The sequence below is a fragment of the Lissotriton helveticus genome, chromosome 8 (assembly GCF_964261635.1).
Source record: "Lissotriton helveticus chromosome 8, aLisHel1.1, whole genome shotgun sequence".
In the NCBI taxonomy this organism is placed as follows: Eukaryota; Metazoa; Chordata; class Amphibia; order Caudata; family Salamandridae; genus Lissotriton; species Lissotriton helveticus.
Genome location: NC_136069.1, coordinates 80583744 through 80606202, shown reverse-complemented (window position 1 = coordinate 80606202; position 22459 = coordinate 80583744). Strand labels below are relative to the sequence as shown.

The window sequence follows — 22459 nt, the reverse complement described above, 5'->3', positions numbered from 1 at the left end:
TTTATACCTCACTGGGGACATACCTACCTGTAAGGCTGATCATATAATCACTAGGCTCCTTATAACACTCGAGTATTGGGTAAGCATTTCAGGTTAAAGAGTGTACACAGGATATCCCATCTCGTCAACCCCACCAAGAAAGGCACATACATCAGCAAGGATTTGGGTGCAATTATGCAGTGGAAAATAAAAGCATCAAAACAAGCCGATTTATCAAACTGCAATGTTTAAAACTGTTTAATATTTAACTTGAAACTGTTAAAATGAAATCTTGCCGAAATGCTCACAGGGGTGGAGTGCGTAGCAAAGTCCATCTTGTTGTTTGGAGAAACTCTTGGCTCCATGTGTGAATGAGAAGACTAGATAGTGCTAAATCTTTCATCTTTTATAAATACATATAGATATATGTCTAAGCTCTGCCCTTCAATGTGAAAGCAGAAAAATACTCAACATCCCACACCTCTCCTCTTCTCCCCAATTAGTAATATCTATAGACAAAATCTATTTTTTGTGAACACACTTCCTCATCCCAAAACCAAAGCAAACACACACCCTTTGCCAACAAGGCTCATAGTACATTTTAAAATATGACCAGAAAATAAGTGAGTTTACAGTCCACAGTAAAATATTTCAATTTTGTGAGGGGGTCAGCGAAGGCAGAATAGAATCGTAAGCAACTGTATGTTTAAGAAAGGGAAGTGGAAAATTTTGCTTTTGACGAGCCTCTTATTTGGCGATAAGCAAGTGCAAAAAAGAGTGTTCACTGATTATATACATATAGGCATTTAATTGTCGTTCTTTTGCACGTCTGCATTCTGGCCAAGGGAAGGGCTCTTGAGGTTTTTCTGTAGCACATGAGCATCTGCCGGTTCTATCCTCTTGTAATAGTTTTTCTTTGTCTCAATAATCTCAAACCCAAACTTTCTGTAGAAGTAGATTGCTGACTCGTTGCTGATCTGGACGTGCCTGAGCAGGGCAAAAAAAAGAATATATATCAATCACAATTTCAGCGAATTTTCTACACGACTGGCATGTACACAGCTGATAATCCACATGGACAGCTTACAAAAACAAATTAAAAAAAAAAACATTCAAAATATCGGCCCTTTTAACTAAGGCAGGCATAGAGGAGGAATGTGTGTGGACGTGTCATCACATGTTGGACACCTCGGTAGTCTGTGTCCGGACAATTGACATGCATCTGTATATAATGACTAGGTTGTCATTTGTTTCAATTTATCATTACAAGATGGCAGATACTCCTCTTGGAGCAGTAAATCAAAAAGAACATAAAAGCTGCCTCAAGGCACGTTTTTGGGATTTAGAGAAAAGGCACAGCTGGACGAGAGTGAAGCGAGGCGAGTTTTGGGAGGGGCAACAGCATGGGGCAGGGAAAATTGGGGGGGGGGAGCACACAAAGGAACGTTTTCTCTCTCTCTCAAGAGGGACTGTAAGCAAAAGAAAAACATGTGTTCCCTAATTTAGAGAGAAAAACAAATCCAGGAAAAGGATGGTAAAGAAGCTACGCTGCAGGGAAGGGATCAACAGCATGGTGGGGAGGGCGCGGGGGTGGAAGGGAACAGCACACAAAGGAACGTTTTTTGCTCTGTCTCTTTCAAGATGTACTGTAAGCAAAAGAAAAACATGTGTTCCCTAATTTAGAGATAAAAAAAATGCATGGAAAGGATGGTAAAGAAGCTAGGCTGCAGGGGAGGGATAACTACAAAAGAAGGAAAGTCATTGATTAAGTGGCAAGCGCATGAGATGGACAAGAGTCAGCCACTGGTAAGCAACAAGCTGAAACCAAGCACCCTGCAAGTAATGATATTGCCCACAATAGATCTTCTACAAGTGTTACATGTATAGTTATACTATAATAGTATCCGCGTCTATTTTTTCATCATCCGCCCCTTTTGGTTAGTAAATTCCATTGCAGTTGACAAGATCTCGTTAGGCAACTGAGACGGTTACTCGGTCAGTGTAGGATGATGCTGTGGAGTAACTTTGCAGAATAACAGTCCTGTCGGTTATCTTACCTCCGTTCTTTACAACACTGGAAATGAGATGTAGAAACCTCCAATAGATCTCAGTGGGTGCCATTGCAGCAGAATCGACTTCACTGAGTGCACGCCAACTTTCACAGCATGCTGACTGACTACAATCACATTGAAGCCGTTGTCTCATGGCATTTGTAGACAAAGCACTGTGACTTCAGCACTATTTAGTGATCACTGGTGAACTGCTTTTCCTGCTGCCTAAGGATGCCTCGCATTCCCCACTGGAGAATCTGTATGGGGTATGGGTGAAATTACATACCACACGCTCTTTCAGAAGAGACCCCCTTCACCGTCCATGGGTAAAGATTGCCTACTCAGAGAGGCACCATATGACACACTACTGATATTACAGCATTTTCCATCTTCTGGTATTGCAACGGTTTAATTTCCAATTTTTCCTCAACCAGTGAAGGTTTTGAATCATATTTGACAAATAAAGTATGCAGGGAATCTAACCCAATCTACAGCTTTAACATTGGAAATCCTGACTTTAGGACAGACGTTATAATACTTCGACTATAGCTCAATTGTCGGATAGTTTTTTACCTAACATTTTTTTTAGCTTTATTCTATTCTTGAAATTTGAGCAGTTTCTTCTTCAGCTACCATAGCGAATGCGAGAAGCAGGTATTTTACCCCTCAGAAAGAAAAAAAAACAAAAAAAAACAAACAAAAAAAAAAATAGGGTCTCAGCCCTGTATGCCCAAAGTCTTTTCCAAATGGGTTTAAGCCAGACTTGTGATTTTTGGGAGGCAAGAATACTATCCTTCAAACAGCAGTTCAACTGTTCCACCTGTCCCTTGCCTTGAGCATCACACAGGACAAAGGTGAGGAGAGCTATGGCGTATTTATTCGAAATGTTTTTCTTCCCCAAGGACGAAAGTTAAACCTGATAAACTATAACCTGCGTTTCTGAAAACCCTTCTGAACTGAATAAAACAAACAAAAAAGTCAACATTACTAGTGGTGGGTTATTGTGCAAATGCCACTTCCAGCTATTTAGGATGATAGTCCAATATCGCTAAGGTAGACCTGCACGGACTCAACTGCACTTAGAAGAGCACGTTAAGTCAAAAGCAAGTTTCTGCCACGCAGTATTTGGCCTCTCCACAAGAAACACTGGCTAGGAGACTATTGCAAGATTTATCGTAGCTGCACAAAGGCAGTATTCTCTTAACTTATCGTCAGCCTCCTAATGCATACACGGCCACCAAAAATTAGATCAGAGTATGTTTTAAAGAGCGGACACACTCCTACGACCATGACAACCTTTATCCAGTAACTGTTCTCAACCCCTTTAGGAAATATGCATTTCCCATACCACGGCAGTAAAGTACCAACCTTGGTCAATTCCAATGCTGCATGAATAAAATCTCCCAACAGACCATGTAATTATCTAGATCCTAGCCATCCCTCGGAAAGGTACTTTTAAACCAATATGAGGTTCTTATATTTGGATTAGGCTTCTTGTAAAATTTTCTCAGATACCCCAAAACAGATTGGTCTATCTTCATGGAAGATATTCTGACCGTCCCACTGGAGTGTTGTTTTAAAGGCCGGGGAAAGCTAAACAAGCGAACCCAGAATTTTTTTTACCAGGCATAAATCACATATCCAAACAATATTCCTGCAATTTGGAGGACACGTTTGCTACTCTACCTCTAGAATTTCTACCACCCCAGGAGACCGAATACTAAGCGTGTTAGAAGAGCATGGCTGCCAAGCATATGCACTTATGTACACTGTAATCACACGCCTTACCAAAATGAAGAGGTTTGCGTGTAGGAGCAGAAACAATTGTTGCTTCTACAGCAATAGAGGCTTGCTTCTTGCCCTTGTTCCAGACAAACTGCAACAAAAACCTAAGAGGTTCCATAATTACACAACAAATCTATTATATTTTACATTATTTTACATAGTCCCATAAAAGAGACTAATTCTCTCATGTATTTGGAGCCAGTACAACTCTAACAGCTTCCACCAAGTCACCTTCGGTACCACTCCTTTACTAAGAGGTGGGATGTCACACATAATCCACTTAAAAATCTTGAAACTAGGAGCATTTTTCAGGACTCAAATTAATCCACTATTTCGCATTGCCTCAGCAAATATTAGCATGACATCTTGAAAAACTTTTACAAAAGAGTCCAAGTCCTTGAAAATGCAGGACATGACCCTTTGAAAAATGAGGAGGCTAAAGACTGTCTGAAGGGTATCCTTCGGAATTAAAACAATCCAGATGGGGGTAATGAATGCGGTAAGCACTGCAGCTTTCAGGTCAATGTGGAGAAAATGCTAGAACCACCGAAATCTCAATTAGGTTTGTTAACGTGTGATTATCTACTACAATACTGTCAAGTCTATGCACAAACTCCTATCCAATTTTTGGCAGAACTACCAGCAATGCTCATTCTGAGGATGCCACCTCAATGAGGAATCCTTCCATGACCATGTTTTCTTGCGCCTGTTGTAGTCCCTCCAAAGCCGATAGGAACCCCTCAAGTTTTGTTTAACAGTGGCTTCCTTCTAAGGACTGTTCTATATTGGGAGCTTTGGCAGCTGCTACAGAACGGGGGTAGTGAAGCGGGGAAGTTCCTTGTGAATGCCACCGCCTCTCCTCCATCCTCTACAAAGCAGCGTCGTGATTAGCCTGTGCAGCCTGTCTGGACACTCTGGCAGTGCCTAGGATAGTTCTCCACTTGGCTGTGCAACACAGCCGGGTGGAGGACATGCTCAGCACACATGATGGCTTGGCCGGCCAAACAGTCATGTGCACTTAAAGAGTGCAAACCACTCCTCCCTCTGCTCTAGTCCGCTCTAAACTGGCTTCAAATGTGCACTGAAAAATAAAATGAAAATAACATTGTGTTATTACCGTTTTATTTTTTGCACTGCCCAAAGAGCTGAGGGGTGACGCTCGTCTGCCTAAGCGGAGGAGCCGTCACTAGTTGGGAGCTTACCCAATGTCAGATAGACGCACAATTTTTTTAAAGTAAAACATTGCTTTCTTTTGGCTGTCCTCCACCTGAAATTGCCTCTATTTCAATACAAGTGAATGGGACAAATACACTCTCTCGATTCTTTTTTTAAATTATATATTAAACCTCCTACTCTCCTCTTCTAAACAGACTGTAAACCTAGAAAAAGTAGTTTGAACTGACTGTTCTTATTTATTCACTGAAAGTATTTGGGGTGTGTGGCAAGTAAGCATCTATTAAGTCAAAGTTTACCTAACAGTCCTACGTTTGCAAAACCTGAATGATATTATGAGGTGCTATTATTCGAACACGGTTATTCACTGGTTACAATAAAAAACAAGCATTTACAATGCAATGGTTTTGCCTTTGTTAAAGTTAGAGCTATTGGCATTGCTCTTGACATTTTTATTTATGTTTTTTTTAACATAAATAAATGGCATTGTCATTTACAATGCCACTAGCTTTATCTCTCGCAAATGACACACACAAACACACACAGAGCCCCCCCCACACACACACACAGAGCACCCCACACACACAGCCACACAAAGCCCCCCACACACACAGCCACACAAAGCTTCCTACACACACAGCCACACAGAGCCCTCCACACACACCCACACAGCACAAGCGGGCAACAGGGGCACAAGCAAACCACTTCATAAAGATATACTGAACTCTAGCTACAAACTTTAATAGAGCCACCCGCGACCAACTGCATCAAAGAGATTAAATACAACCCAGCGTCCAAGGCAACCAATTTCTATGTACTGCAGATTTAATCCACAGCATCAAATAAAGCAGGTTCTCTCCCATGTCCAAGTTGAAAACCTTATTACAAGCCAGCAATGAGACAGTACAATTTAAGAGAACACTGAAATTTACCTGCAACCAAATTTCAGGAAACCATAGCTAAATAGTTTAATTCGGTAGCAGCAGATACAAAATAGCATGGCCAGTCTAGCACTGTACCTCAGGATACATGTAGGTCTCACACTATAAATTTGAGGGATTCTGTCCCCCTTGGACACGGCCGGCATGGTGCTGGTGGGGAACGACGGAGACGGCAGCGGGGCTAGGGCTGTGGAACGGGGCCGGGAAGCAGCGGAGGAAGATGAGGGAGGCAGGGGGCGGGGTTACAGCAGAACGCGCAGAGCTTCTGAGAACTGTGACAGGAACTACACAAACCAGATTGCACATATGGACGTGGATACGCGCCACCGCTATAACCATGTTAGAGTCAGGCAAATGCTTTCTAGTTTGTCATTTTCTCCGTTAGTATAAGGGCGTGACCAATTAAACTGACAACCCGGCACACAAGTTGGAGGAAGTTCACAGATAACATAACCAAGAGGCAGATACAGACAACATTCAAATTAGTCAACTGTGGCAGAGAAAGCCCTTCTTGCGAAAGGGGTAGCGGAGTGGGGTTATAAAGCAGAGGGACCTGGAGCATAGTAATCGCCAGGGGTGCTTGCGCTCCTTAATGAAACCACTGCCACCAATACATGTACAGCATGGGCTTCTTCGCACAGGTACTGGCTCAGTCCCTGTCTATGGTGACGCATTAGGGTAGCCCCCTCCTATCTACAGCGGAGCTGCTCATATAAAGGTGGAAACTGAGATGTGCAAGTTCAATGATGCTGTCTCGATCACTTTCATTTAGTCACAAAAAAATATCACAGTTGCATCACAATTCATCTAGTTTGGTTATTCTGTAAACAGCATAGTTAGGTAGTATTTTATTTACAAAACGCAAAATTGCTTACATTTCCCAGGAAATTTAAACCAAAGAGGTTATTTACGAGATTAAACAGGACAAACATTTTATTATAATTAGAAAGGGATTCGGCTGCTCGAGCAACATTTAATAAAGGAGGGACAGGGTAGGCTAAGATAGAGTCATTATATTGGTTTAAGGGCTATGCTTGAAAACAACAAAGGCACACCGGTGCCAATGGCCAGCAGAGGGGCCCTCGACAGCACCACGTCGGGGGGCACCGACAGAACAACCCAAGGAGGTGGAGTGGTGTGGTGCAGCGGCCAGGGAAGCTGACTTCGGAGCACAGTGTTCATGGTTCGATCCCCGGCTCCAGCGGCAGCTCAGCTCAGCACCATGTGACTCTGGGCACTAGCTCACTTGATTTCCACGACGCCCGCCCCCCCCCCCCTCCCTCCCCAGCGCCTAGAGACCCTTAAAGGTGTGTAGTTCGCACTTTACAAATACGGATTTACAAGGAGTTGTGAGCCCAGACCAGTGGCAGCGACGTGAGCCAGTTACTATCACACAGCTCGGGAATCCTGTGAGCTGCTCCAGTTGTGACGCATTTTTGTTAAACATAGGAATAATGGGGCAGCCACATAAGGGACGAAAAAAGAGAAGGGGAGAGGAATAAAGTCCGCCAAGGAAAGAATGTGGTAATGTTTTGTCTGTCACTACTGAGAAAGATGGTTCCAGCAGTATAATTACGAGCCACTCGCCTTTCACCAGCATTGAAAAACAAACAAAACACCGAGTACGCAAGCAGAGGAAACAACTTGCGAACAGACAGAAGAGCACATAATGGGGGAAATGCGTGATCTAACCTGCAGGAACTAAAGATTTGAGGTGGATGGAAAAATAAACTGGAATAAAGAGCAGTCGACACATTTTGTTAAAATCCTAGTAGCCTTCAGGCTCTGAAAAGGTGCCTTTGGGAATGGCCTGCCTGTGGGAGTCTTGTCCAGGCCTGCCGCCCAGACTGACATCACTGCACGTCAGAGATTCCACAAGGATGAAGGCTGAGAGACTCTGAGGCGAAGGTAAATAAAGACATTTCTGAACACTGTCTCTGTGTGCCCAATAGATTTTAAGGACAGATAGGGATGTTCTGTAATGGGTAGATGACTGATGGGCCGGAATATTCGCAATGCCCGCACAACATTTAATATAATCAGCAGAAGGCTGAAGAGTTTCCTTTGTCTGAAAATGATACCAGAAGGAGGGGCAGGCTGTGCCAGCGGAAGTAGGTGCTGCACAGTAATGTGCCTTACGACACTAGCTGCTCATGCTCCCTTCCCATCTACCGGTTTCTTTCAACCTCTCTCTGACCTGTGTCACGAGGAAGCACCACAAAAGCCTGGATCATGTGCCCACAAGTCCTCTAACGGTACCCAGTGCTCAAATGTGGGAGTTTTCGTGGCAGCAGTACACCCCGTGGAAGCCATGGATGCTAAAACACGCTGTGGCAGTGTGGCAAGAGGAAGTAACCAGGGGTGGCTGGCACCCTCAAAGCCCTACTTACTGTGCGCAGCGGATCAGGCGGCTTCTCGCGGTCCAGCGCTCCTGCCGATCTCCGTTGCAACTGATCCCGAGCCACTCGGTGCCGCGGCCTGGAGGAGCATAGCAGGCCGCTTCTCCTCCCTTCTCGGCTCCCAGAGGACTCCGGCGTTCAGCGGTTTGAAAATGCCGCGGCAGGAAGGCGGGAAACAGAGCCGGGGCAGCGGCACAGCTTCCAGCGGGAAAGGGGGCGGGAAAGGCACGCCATTGCGAGGCCAGCATCAGGAAACAAGCGGGAGGGGGCGGGAAAGGGGGGTGGAGAGACGCAGAAGTGCCGGCAATGCCGGACCAGATTCGGGGGCGTTCCCGGCTTTCGGCTGACGTCGCGTGACGTCGGCAAAAGCCAAAGAATCTCGGGAACGCCCCCAAATCTGGTCCGGCATTGACGGACAGGCCCCTCGTCCAATGGCTAGGCTCCATTTATGGAGCCAGCCAATAAATGACGAGGGCCGACCCAAACCCCACTACAGTTCTCATCAGGTTTTCGCCTGCGCGAAAAAGATGCGCAGAGCGCATCTTTTCGCCAGGCAAAACCTAAAAAAAAGTTAAATAAAGGGACTACCTCCGTGTCTCTGATGGAAGTAACAATAAGAAAGCTTATGATGTAAAGGCCCTCTGAGGCCCAATTCCATCTTGAGCAGGCAGCGGCTATTTTCTGAAGAATCGTCAACACGTCTACCTTTGACGCAGATGCAGTCTGTCCTTATCTTTTCAAGAACCAGTGTGGAGTGGTGTGGCTCACTGGTTAGAGGCGGCAGACCCGGAAGCAGAGGACGGCCCGGGACCAGGGTTCAATTCCCGACGCGGCAGGGTCGTGGACCAGGGTCAGCGGACTTGATAATTCTCGCTTCGGTGCCTACTCTAACCAGGGATCACATTCGGCAACTCTGGACATTAGCTTGCCTCATCTCCACAACGGCCCCCCACATACACCGGGGATGCCTGGTTTCACCTTGGAGATACCCAGCCGGGATCATCTCACAGGGAAAGCCAGGACGGGATCCCCAGTGGTCTACAGCGCTGGGATGCCCCATTGCTGGGGTAGCCATGCGCTTTACAAGACAACCTAACATAACATAACAGTGAAGCATTATGTAATTCAGACAATGACATCAATAAGACACGTGATGAGACATCATTCTGGAACAAGTGCCTTGTTATCTCCATCTCAAAGTCAGATAATAACAAGCATTTGCAGTGCAATAAGTCTCGCATTTGCTCGATTTTGAGCTATTGGCATTGTAAATGACAATGCCATTTATTTATGTGTAAAAACCTGCAATAATAAAAGGCATTTCAGTTTACAATACCAACAGCTCAAAATCCCGCAAATGTAAGTCCTAGTGCATTGCAAATGCTTGTATCAGTTACGTTATGAGACAGGTTCACAGAACAACAACTCCTCCCTGCTTCAGTTGGTAAATTGGCATATCTTTATTACCTGGAGGCCAAGGGAAACCTATAGTGTGCAACCAATATTTATTGACAACACAGCAATCAAACTACCTGGAATAGGTCAAGCAAGAAAAAAACCGTTTTCAAATGTAACTAAATTAGAGTTCATACAAGAGTCTGGACGCAAAGCTCATAATCTGAATCGGCTAAGAGCAGAGTTATAAAAGGTAAATTTCATATAAATTGAAGCATGTTACATTATCCCTGCATGTAACTGAAAACGACTGCAACTGCTCAAGGGCCACAGCATGAAGTCGCACTGCCATCTGCTGGATTACGAGGAAAAACTTTGAGGTTTCAAATTCAAAACATAACTTTTAAATCAATACAAAAACGCACGCTACCATCAACTATATTAAATAAGTGTCTACCTGGCATTAGCATGCCAGGCTGCAAGAAGGAATGGAAAGTAGCTGCGTTATATCACAAGCATTTGTAATGCAATCGGTCTCACAATTGTGAAAGTTGGAACTATTGACGTTGTAAATGATATTTTTTAACTTATATTTGTTTTGTTTGTAGTGGAATTAAGTGGTTTGAATTGCAATTGTTAGACGGTGTGGAATTGTGGGGGGTGGGATTGAGTGATGTGTATTTATGTAGTAGAATTATGTGGTATGATTAATAGATAGGGGTGAGAGCTGTATATAATAGAAAGTAAGACTGAGAGGTATAAGTAGTTTGTGTCTGACGTGGTGAATGAACTGTAGATAGAGTAGGTCGACAAGCAGGCAGTTCCAGGTGACCAACCGCTCTGGCTTTTCCGCAAGAAACGAATAGCCTCAATCCATTCTTCCAAAATAACTGTAGTCTGCACTTCAGTGCATAATTTATTGTGCAAAATAAACCTTAAAACGAACCGTAACTAATATTGCGAATTCCTGGGAGTAGTCTGTTCAACTAAATTGTATGTCTGGAATTTGCACGCTCCATGCGTGACCCCCTGACCACTAGTTTTCAAAAGTAAAGCCAGTTTTATAAGCAGTAGACAAACCAGCCCAGAGGCTACAACGAAGAAACGAACAAGTGTAAAAGCTTTAGAATACCCACTATGTCACCACATAAAAACACGGAACACTCTAACTTTCACAAGTCCCTCCTTTTATTGATTATAATGAGGTCAGCCCGACCTCACCACTATGTTAACATCACATAGGCAACATCGTGGCACAACCCTTTTCGCATGGGCATATCTTTCCCCCAAGACAACACATCACAGTTTCGAACATAAACCCAGTTCTCAAGAAAAATGTCCCGGTTTTAAATTGTGGTGTGATCAGGACAATCTCTGCTTTTGATTAATGCTGCATACGTGTTACATTAAGGCCGCAGCCACACTGTAGGAGAGGGAGGGAGAAATGAAATGAACTCTTTCCCCAAGAGCAGTGTTACAAAAGAGCGCCCTAGGCACCGAAACAACAAAACAAGAGATCAGTTAAGTGCAAACAAGTACTTTTCAGTGCAGTGTTATAATGGAAGAATTAATATCAAAGTTTCCACGTGAAATAAATTCACGATTTGACTTCAAGCTGTGTGATACTTGTTGCATGTTTCCCTGGCAAACCTGTTCATGGCTCGACTCGTGCACGGGCCCTAAGAGCCAGGGCACGTCCTGATAATCTGTTAGATCGCCCACTTCTACCCCCTATGCATCTCACTGACCCTGCCGTGCACATACACTGCACATGCACCCCTCTGCATAGCCGGGCCACGCCCTGTGCGCAGGCACTCAAGTTCTCGAACCTTCCAGCTCTTCATAGCACCCCTTACCCCCCCTCCCTGCCCTTAAGTTGCGCACAGACTGGACATTCAGCTCCGTGCAAACCGAGAGGTAAGGGAACCTTCAGGCAGAGCATAACCAGGTGTGTGCGGAAGGGCAGGGGTGATACTAGCTGGGGAGAGGTGATATAAATCGGGGAGAGCCCGGGGGGTGAGGGGGTCGGGGTCACACACGTAGTTTCCTCAAAATGGAGCACATCAAAGAACTGAAACTGCAACGACCTAAAGGACTTATGTAAAGCGCTCCGACACCTTCGGGTAAAGTTCGGGCTATATAAAATCGCATTAAAAGACTGACGCCAGAGCCAAATGAATTAATTAACTGACACTGGAACAAAGTAAACACGACGAGAAAACTGACACTAAAATAAAAATTAATGAAACCATACTGAAAGGCAAATTAACGCCCCGATACTGGAAAGAAAATCAATCGACAAATTCTGCGACGATTCGAAGCACCGATTATGTAAAAACGAAGTTTCAAATGTGGAAGCAAAACAGGTGCATGCAGTGCAACCGAGAGCAAACTGGCCCAATTAATGGTCGACTAATATACGATGTAAATGTATACATCAGGCAAGGTTTACACAAAGAGCTGACACTGCGGGCGCAACTGCCGGAACTGTCACTAAAGGAGTAAAGTAAAAAGCCTGTGTTTTAGGCAATAAATAAATTACTACCGCGGGTCAAAGACGGTGACTGAGCGGTATTCTGGAGTTTGCGCCTATGGGGGTTTGTGCGATGATAAGTATAGGTCTAGGGGTTCCCACATATTTTTTTACACAATAAAAAATTACAGAAAAAAAAAAAAAAAAAAAAGACGGTGACTGAGAATTCAAAAATAATACAGGCAATCGACACTCTGTATTAACCCCTTCAACGCTGATGACGAGCTGGGCTCGTCATGAGGTAGCCTCCTCGCACGCTCATGACGAGCCCAGCTCGTCACGTAAAGTGCGCTTTTGAAAAAGTAAGCGTACGAGCGGAATTCCGCCCGCACGCATGCGGTTAAGACCATGTAAAGACGAGACCTGATACTAATACCGAAAAAGAACCAGCACCGCCTCTCTTCTACCTCCTCCACCGCTGAGGAATGGGCAGTAATGACGGCAAAAACGCAAAGAAAAAAAAAAAACGGGGCGGAAACATATACTGAATCCCCCCCCTCCAGGACTCCCTGACCTGCCTCATGGTTGCCAAGGCAATATTTCAAGAAATATTGTTGTGCTACCGTAAGGCAGGTCATGGAGTCCTCGAGAGGCGGTATCCAGAGCAGACAAATCTGCTAAACAGGAGCTTTTTCCAATGTCAGGCCTTCGTTTCGAGAGGCCTGCCAATGGAAAAAAGGGGCGTGGTTTCACGACGTACTGAATTCTGCTCCTCACAATATCTCTCTGCCTGCAGCAGGGCATGCCCTGCAATGCAGGCTTCGACCTAAAAAGCAGTGAAGTCTGAATTGACGCAGGGAAGTCAGAATTGTTTATACGAATGCGTCTAAGTTTAGCATATTTATGCACATATGTTACGACAGACAAGGCTATGGATATGTCAGAAATTACGATCTCATAAGATATGGTACAAAAGGACGCAAGTCAATCACTTGTGAGGAATGGTATTTCCTCCCAGATTATCGCGCAAGATACTGCCAGAAGATTATCAGAATGCAGTGATGCTGCTCCATCTCATTCTCCACTGAGAGCGGACACAGAGCCAAGTCTGGGAGAGAAGCTACAGCTCATGCAGGTTTTCCTCTCGAGAGAACACTTGCTCCCAACTACTGAGAACTACAGCATTTGTGGTAAACCGGTATGCACCGAGTTGATTCTCCCAAGAAACTCTAGATGCAAGTTATGCTACTCCACGCTCACTTAGTATAGCAAATAGAAGTAGGTTTTAAGATGCTGGGTTGCTAGATGTCATTTTAACTATGGTGGAAATGTTCATTTTATTGTTGTCTGCAACAGGCATATGTGCAGTTTTAATAATATTTTATGTGGTTACTTTAGATTTACTAAGCAACAGGACGTGACTTGAAATAAATACTGTTAAAGTGCATTTTCCTTAGTGTATTTCTTGTGTGTTATATTGTAGAGAACAGAATTGGGCTACTAAAGGGCCACTATCATAGGATCCCAGTTTAGGAACTGTTAGCAAGCTAAAAACACAAACACCGCTTCAACTATGTATTGTGTGGGGTTGTTTGAGTCTACAACCTGTTTTTTCAAATTCAATCGCTGGTGCATTGTACTAAATTCACTTGGGTGTGAAAGCAAGCCTTGTATAGCTAAGCCAGAGTCTTAGTTTATGCAACATTGGACCTCTGCCAAGGACAGAGGTTTGTAATCTTCAAGTCCCTGTTTCGGTCTGATGTTTGAGGGTTTGGCTGTAGATCCTATGAAGTACTCAGAGTTAAATGCTCTCAGAAAATTTCCAATGCCTCTAAATGGGCATGGGATGGTTAGGTTAAATTAATATCTCACTTTGTAATAGTGGCAGAGCCCTTTGGACACTCTCCTGTAAGCCTTCCAACCCTGTCCTCTAACACTTCCCCTGACAAGAAAGAACCACGTGACTGCTAATGTTGTGGCCACAAAGATGATGTTGAGTATTTGCAATGTTGTGATGGCTGCCGACTATATCACGGTTAGAAATATTGGCCACCCCATGTGGCGGTATTTGATTTTGGGAGGCATCCTTATAGGAACCTTTTTTTTTTTTAATGACCCCTCCCCTCCAAATGGCTTTGACTGTTCTCAATCCTTTTCTTCCCCCATCACAAAGTGGAAGTCAAAATGAATGTTCTCTATTCAGCAGTGTTAATAATACGAGCATGGATTTATGGTTTCCTGCCAGAAGTCATCAACCAGGCATAGTGTCTACCAAGACCCTGGACTAAGTTGGCAGGTTTCATGGACTGCTAGCCCACATGGCAGCTAAGCACATTTTGGCAGTAGAAACATTACTTCTTGCTAAGCCTATTTCCCTTCAAAGGGAACCCTCATAGAAGTAACATAGGCATGACTACTCAATTCTTCTATCTATTTAGGAGGGTAGCATGGAGGAGAGAGGATCTTTCCTTGAAAAACTGTAGCTGCCTTTTTCTAGTGCTACTTGGAGAGGTGCTGCACTACCTTTATGTCCTCCAAATACAATTTTACACTGTGTAGCACCAGACTTGACTGCATCCACATGTAGGGTTGCTACCTTTAGGAGAGAAAAATATGTCATCATTCCTCGTTTTAAAAATCTGAAAAGGATTGGACATGATTCTCAAGTTGAACTTTCTATCAGGACTCAAGAAATATACTCTCTCTCTCTCACTATGGCGAGTCAGATTTTATCAGGGCAAGCTATATTTAGGGCCTTCTCACCCGCTCTGGCATGCTAATAAAGAATAGGTGTTCAATCAGAAAGTGAAGGGGCAATATAGAAGCCGTTAAATCTTGTTTTTATCTGGTCACATTTGATCTATGTATTGAGACATTGGTCAGAAGTCACCTTACATCTTCTTACAATTACTTTTCTTTCTCTGACTGCAGAGTTTCAGGATTTTGTTAAGTGAAATGTCCGACGTGCTGTATAGAGTGTGAAATGAAAGGATGTCGGTTTTTCTTCTAACACTACTTTTATATAGCTAATAAGTGAACTGTACAAACATTTCAATAGTTACGAAAGCCCATTTTTTTGTAATTGTGGGATGAATAAAATATCTTAAACGGATGAAAACAAATCAGAACACTTTATTTGGCGATGTGCAAATGATAAATACGTTTGCTGAAATCCAATTCTCCCAGATTGTTGTACATTATATAGTTTTATCAGTAAAACTATGTTAATGGGAATGTAAATGACAGTGCACTACCACATCATGCTTTCGTAATATATTAATTATATGTGATTACATTAACTGAGAAACACCCATGCACCAATGGCAATGCTATTTGTGAACTAAGAGGCAAGTCAGAGATTGTGTACCGCATATGTGGGTAGCTTATTAAACATGGAGCAAACATTTAATCTGTTTAATCAAACTAGAGGTTTTTTTGTAGAGCAGAAATGCTGAATTCGTATATTTGAAGGTGCTTTCAAATGTGATAAAGAAGACAAAGGAAGTTCTAACAAAATATTTGCCTAGGCTCACAAAATGTGACACCAGGTTACGGGTCAAATACATTACAGTTGGGTTGAGTAGATTAGAGTTACTTGACCTGCGGGTCTAGTAAAAGTTATGATTTTTCGAGGCCTGTCTGAATCTTTTTTTACATTCCGGTTGTCTGTCTTGGTTTACTTGAACTATCAGCCAGAGGTCTTTAAGGCAGCTGTAGAACACATTTTTAAGTGATCTCTGCTCACATTTACCGTTGTATGAACTGATGAGCGGAATATACCACCATTAGGCGAATTTCCAGATTTTTGAACCAACAGGGACAGCAAAATAGTTATTCACAAATAGAGGGACAGAGGGCTTTTATACATGAGGTCCAGCACAGTTGCCCAAATGCAACATGAAAATTAAAGTTGTGCTGTTCCTGAATGGTCTAGAATTTAGCAATATACAGAGGACCGAGTCAAAGAGATGGGAATCCATTTCTTTGGAATGTAATGCGCTCACACACCCAGTTGGGTGTCATGCTTCATCATCGGGCTGCTCCTCGTCTGGCCGGCGCTGCATTGCCTGACGGGCTCCAGAAGAGGGGCACTAGGCCTCCCATCTCGGACTCTGCTTCCAGCGCCATCTTTGTATGCGGTTGCCGCTGGACCCGCTTTCGGGGAGGTCACCTTTGAACTGAGCTGGTCCAAGGGAAAGGGCTGCATCAGGGTGGGCAAGCCAATGGCATTCTGTAAGACATTTTTTGTATACCACAAACTTTTTGTATATTTTTAATTTCGTTGCTACATGAAAATATTAAAATTAATTTCAGTAGAGCCCGGCTGCAGGGTGCTTCCAGTGTGTGTGTTTATCTGTCAGACCTCGCTTTTCTCGTCTGTCTCCTCACAGCATTTTTCTTTCATCGCCCACCCGAAATCACACACAACTGCTGTTCCGCCATTTTGAGAGAACCTGCTGCAACCCCCAGAATGAAGAGCGCTCAAAATATAAAAACAAGCATTGAAAATGCAATAGGTCTCGCCTTTGATTACGTTAAAGCCATTTGCTTTGCTGTACAATACCATTAGCAAAGCAAATGGCTTTAACTTAAACAAAGGCGAGACCTATTGCATTTTCAATGCTGGTTTGTGTATACATCTTCCTCACAAGAAGTACAAGGTCTGAAGAAAATCCTGGAACGTGAAGGTGCATTAGCCATGGAGATAGTGATCCCATGCCTCGCCCTCCATGGTACAAAAGGGATAGAACTGCTAATATGTAGCTCAGGCAAAAGGTCCTAGGAAGGGAAAGAAAAAAAAAGCATTCCAAATTCTGCTTCTGAATACCAAATTGAGCATTTTGTTAAGATATGTGCAGCGATCAAGGATTTGATTGTTGTACGTAGGAGTGGATTAGAGAATGTCAGTTGTACCTCTTAGGACGGTTGGCGCTCCATATCTCTTCCCCTCACAGGCCAGAGTTCAGGTTATCTAATAAGGTGGATTGGCTGCTTTTAGTCTATTGCGGTTTCAATATCCTAATGCGGTGTATGGATACTACTTTGCAAACAAGTACAAACAATGGCTCATAATCTGAAGAGTGGTAACATTGCCAGCATGCAAACCTATGAAACATCAAATGCTCCACAGCATGCAAGATCTTGGGTTCAGGAGTGGATGGTGGGTGCAGCAAATAAGGATCAGAGAAACTACAGATGCGAAAAGAAGAAAAGGGTCCTTGTCTGAATTTTAGTATACCACTTTCAACTCAGTGTTAAAAGCTTTAAAGGGCACTGAAAGAAAAAGTTTACCAGACTAAATGTTCAGCAGAGTCAATTCACTTTTGTACGCAGGAGGTGAGTGCAGATATAAAAAAGTGCATCTATCTTTAAACCCATGACACTACAGCTCTGGTAGTTTTTTAGTTGCTACATATAGATCGGTCGATACTCCCACACTTAGGGTGATTTCTTCATTGACTTAGCTTAAACATACAAATGACTTACCATCGGTAACACTATCTAATTGCTGATTCTTTGCACCAGCAAATCACACTAAGAGCTAATAGTCCATTTGATGGCCCTTGGAGCGAACAAAGTAAAAACTAAGTACTCTCTTGGGGGTCCAAACAATGGAGTCCCTCTTTCTCTTTTGAGGGATGAGGCAGAGGGAAGCACGCTGAAGGGCGATAGCCTGTCCGACATTAAACTGTTACCACTTTCAATAGAAAAGAAGCTTGGGTCCTCAGCACCAGCTTACCTGGCACTAAGGTCGTATTGTTACGGGAATGAGAAGGAAAATGCTACTTACCAGTATGCACTTGTTCTTGGCATGTAGAGCTGCAGAGTTACACACTGGGCATAGATCGCCACCTAGTGTTGGGCCCGGATGTTTGCAGTTGTTTTTGTCCTGAAAAGTCTTTTGGAAGTTACGGGATAGGTGACTCCTCCTTTGGACAATAGTGCGCATGGTCATCCTTAGATTGTTTTTCGCCAGCAGGGAAATGGAGTTTTGTAAGAAACAAGAAGGATGCTCATGTAAGCTGTACCTAATTAAGATAATACTGGAACAGATAAAGGTAGCCGGTTGGGCATGTGTTACTCTGAAGCTCTACATGCCAAGAACAGATGCATACTGGTTAGCATTTTCCGTTTGAGGCATATGAGCTGCAGATTACACACTGTGCATAGATTGTATAGCAGTACCCACTCTTAGCGGCGACCACCCGTATCTGTTGCAGTAGTTTGAAACAGTGTTTTGAGTACAGCCTGGCCCACAGTAGCTTGTTGTTTAGTTTGCACATCTACACAATAGTGTTTTGTGAATGTGTGCGGTGTAGACCATGTGGCTGCTTTGCAGAGGTCATCTAGGGAAATGTTCCCTAAATGCCATTGAAGCCCCTATCTTTCTAGTAGAGTGGGCTTTAGGAGGAACAGATAATGTACGTTTAGCTTTGTGGTAGCAAATCTGTATACATTTGACAATCCACCTAGCTAGCCCAGATTTTGATATGGGGTTGCCTTTGTGTGGTGATGAGAAAGACAAAAAGTTGTTTACATTTTTACGAAAGGATTGTGTTCTTTCAATGTAGTAAAGCAATTCTCTTTTGACATCTAAAGTATGAAGAGCTCTTTCTGCGACTGTCGTTGGCTGTGAAAAGAATACTGGCAGCTCTACAGATTGAGATGGAAAGGCGAAATGACTTTTGGAAGGAATTTAGGATTGGTACGGAAAACAACCTTATTATGATGCATTTGCAGAAAAGGTTCTTGAACAGTTAATGCTTGTAGCTCACTAACTCTTCTTAGAGAAGTAATAGCTACTAGGAAATCAACTTTCCAAGTTAAGAATTGCAATACACATTTATGTAAAGGCTCAAATGGAGGTCCCATTAACCGTGTGAGAACAATGTTTAAATTCCACACAGGTGAAGGTGGTGTTCTTGGAGGAATCATTCTTTTGAGGTCCTCCTTAAAAGCCTTTGTGGCAGGTACTCTAAAAAGTGATAGTTGTTGTCTATTTTGTAGGTATGCTGCAATGGCAGCAAGATGCAGTCTAATAGATGTGTACACTAAGTTACATCTTTGGAGGTGTAGTAAGTATCCTATGATGTGGTGAATAGACACATCTAGAGGATTGATGTTGTGGTTATAGCAGTATATTACAAAGCGCTTCCACTTGGCTGCATGCCATGCCCTAGTGGTGGGACGTCTAGCTTCTTTGATGACGTTCATACAGTCAGGAGAAAGGTTAAGATAACCGAACTCTAGAACTTCAGGAGCCAGATCGCTAGGTTGAGCTGAGCTGGATACGGGTGTCTGATCTCGCCATGGTTCTGGGTTAGGAAGGTTGGAGACCGGTATAGATTTTGGTACGGTACCACAGAAAGTTGCAGCAGTTTGGTGTACCATGGTTGTCTGACCCAAGTTGGAGCAACTAGAATGAGAGTGAGGGAATGCTGTTGAAGTTTGGGCACCACTAGTGGAAGCAGTGGGAGAGGTGGAAAAGCGTACGCAAATTTACCAGACCAGTTCATCCATATCGCATTGCCTTTGGACAGCGGGTGTGGATACCTGGCGGCAAAGCTTGGGCATTTGGCGTTTGTGGGTGGCGAAGAGGTCTATCTGAGGTTGTCCTCACATTTGAAAGAACGGTTGAAGAACTTATGGATGAAGTTCCCACTCGTGGATCTGTTGTGACTGACGGCTTAACAGATCGGCCATGGTGTTTTGTACCCCTGGAACACTATGGCTAAAAGGAAGATGTTCTGAGGTATAGCCCATCTCCATATCTGCTGCGCTAACAGAGTTGCAGAGAGTGTGCCCCTCCTTGTTTGCTTATGTAGTACATGGCTATCATGTGGTCTGTGCAGACTAAGACAGCTTTGCCCGATATGCACTTTTGGAATGCTTTTAGGGCTAGAAAAATGGCTAGTAACTCCAGGTGGTTGATGTGGAGTAACTTTTGTTGCGGTGTCTGCGTTCCTTGCATGGTGTGCTGCAGGAGGTGGGCTCCCAAGCAAGAGAGCGATGCGTCCGCCGCCATTACTATTTGAGGAACTGGCTCTAGGAACGGTCGGCCTTTGGAATGGTTTTTGCTGTTCCACCATTGCAGAGAGCGGTGCGTTCGACCGTCTACCAACACTAGGTCTGTTAATTGACCGTGAGCCTGGTTCCATTGTCGTGCTAGGCACTCCTGAAGAGGACGCATCTGTAGTCTTGCATGAGGCACTATGAATATGCAAGAGACCATCATTTCTATGAGTTGCATGAACACTCGAGCTGGAAGAGTGTTGCAGTTGGAATTTGGTTAGAAGAGCTTGCATATTTGTTATCCTGGCAGGAGAGGGATAAGCTAGCGCTGTGGAGTTGTTTACTGTGGCACCTAGATATTCTTGTACGTGGGACGGTTACAGGTGGGACTTAGTGTGGTTTACTGCGAACCCCAAGTCGTGGAGTAATTGGATGGTGGTGTGAGTGTGTTGTACACACTGACTGTATGAGCTGACTTGTATGAGCTGACTTTTATGAGCCAGTCGTCGAGATATGGGAAGACGTGAATGTGCGGTCCTCTTAAGTGCGCTGCCAGTACTGCAAGTCACTTGGTAAACACTCTTGGTGCTGTTGTGACCCCGAATGGGAGTACTTTGAATTGATAATGCTGACCGTCTAGTACAAATCTGAGGTACTTCCTGTGAGCTGTGTGAATGGGAATGTGGAAATATGCGTCCTTGAGATCTATAGTGGCAAGGAAGTCGTTTTGCAAAAGGAGAAGAAGAACCTGCTGTAGTATGACCATATGGAAGTGGTCTGATTGTATGTACAGGTTTAGTGGTCTGAGGTCGAGAATAGGCCTTAGAGATGCATCCTATTTTGGAATTAGAAAGTACAGGGAGTAAACTCCTCTGTTTTGCTGATGCAGTGGAACTGGTTCTATTGCGTTTTTTTGTAGGGGGATGTTACCTCTTGCCCGAGTAGTATTGAATATTCTTGCGACATTGGATGCTGTTTTGGTGTTATGTTTGGGGGGGTAGATGTTAATTTTAGACAGTAACCTGATTGAATTATTTGTTGCACCCAGCAGTCTGATGTGATGTTGGTCCAGACTGGCAGGAATTGTTGTAGTCTGCCCCCAACTGGAGTGGAATGTGGTTGGGGGGGGGGGGGGGGGGGGGGGAGACGGGACGGAAGTAGGGGAAATTAGTAGCCTTTGCCATAGGTGGATTGGGTAAGGGCTTTGTAAGAGGTAGAGGGAATATCTGAGGTTTATCCCCTGTTGGTGCCTCTGTAAGATGAGCGACGAAAAGAACGTCTGGGAACTTGCGACTGCAAGGCTCCTATAGATTTTGCTGTGTCCGTATTTTTTTCCGAGGGATACGTCCACATTAGGCCCAAATAAGTGTTGTCCATCAAAGGGTTGGAGGAGGATGGCACTTTGTATTTTAGGTGTAAAACCTGAAATGTGTAGCCAAACATGTCTACGTATGAGGACACTGGTATTAATTGCCCTTAAAGCAGTATCAGCTGCATCTAGGGCACAGCGAATAGAGGTATTTGTGATGTTTTTACTCTTTTGTATAAGCTCATTTTCCCTATCTTTATAGATATCTGGAAGGTGCTGCATTATGGATTCTAATTCATCATAATGTGCCCTATCGTATCTTGCGAGTAATGCCAGAGTATTGGCAATACGCCAAATGTTTGCAGCCTGTGACGCTGTTCTTTTCCCTGATGCGTCAAGGAGCTTAGACTCTGTATCTTGTGGGGAAGCCTCGCCTGATGTTCGTGAATTTGCTCTCTTGCGTGCGTTGGAGACTACAAGGGAGTCTAATGGTGCAGGGCCTTTAATGTATGCTGGATCAGAAGGGGCAGCTTTATACTTTTTTCGATTATGGGGTTGATGATGCGAGCCCTAACCGGATCTTTGAAGACTTCTGATGCGTGCTTAATAACCCCTTTAAGCATAGGTAAAGTTGAGGTGGACCTTTGTGTATTATCAAAGGTATCCATAAGGAAGTCTTCCTCCACTGAGGTAGTATGTAGGTCAACCCCATGATATTGGGCAGCCCTATGTACAAGTTGGTTAAATCCCATAGTGTCTTCTGGTGGGGAAGGCCTGGAGGGATACAAGTCTTCTTGTGGGATGTTAGGGACATCTGGGGTGCTATTATCATTCCAAGGGTCAGGTGAGCCAGGAGGAGTAGAATTATCTGGTGGCTCACTATCCGCGCTATCCCCTGTGTCATTAGAAGTGTCCCCATCATCATTTGGTAACGGAGATAG

The 22459-nt window shown here is 43.9% G+C and overlaps 1 protein-coding gene across 2 annotated transcripts in view; it reads right to left on the bottom strand.

The window, feature by feature from the left end:
* Positions 1 to 209: 209 nt before the first annotated feature.
* NAA50 (N-alpha-acetyltransferase 50, NatE catalytic subunit) overlaps positions 210 to 22459 on the bottom strand; it is a 114919-nt gene continuing 92669 nt past the window's right edge. For both annotated transcript variants that reach the window (XM_078656674.1, XM_078656675.1), the window contains exon 5: positions 210 to 966. In XM_078656674.1, the coding sequence (XP_078512800.1) occupies positions 786 to 966 (181 nt within the window). In that variant the 3' untranslated portion in view covers positions 210 to 785. The remainder of the gene's footprint in view (positions 967 to 22459) is intronic.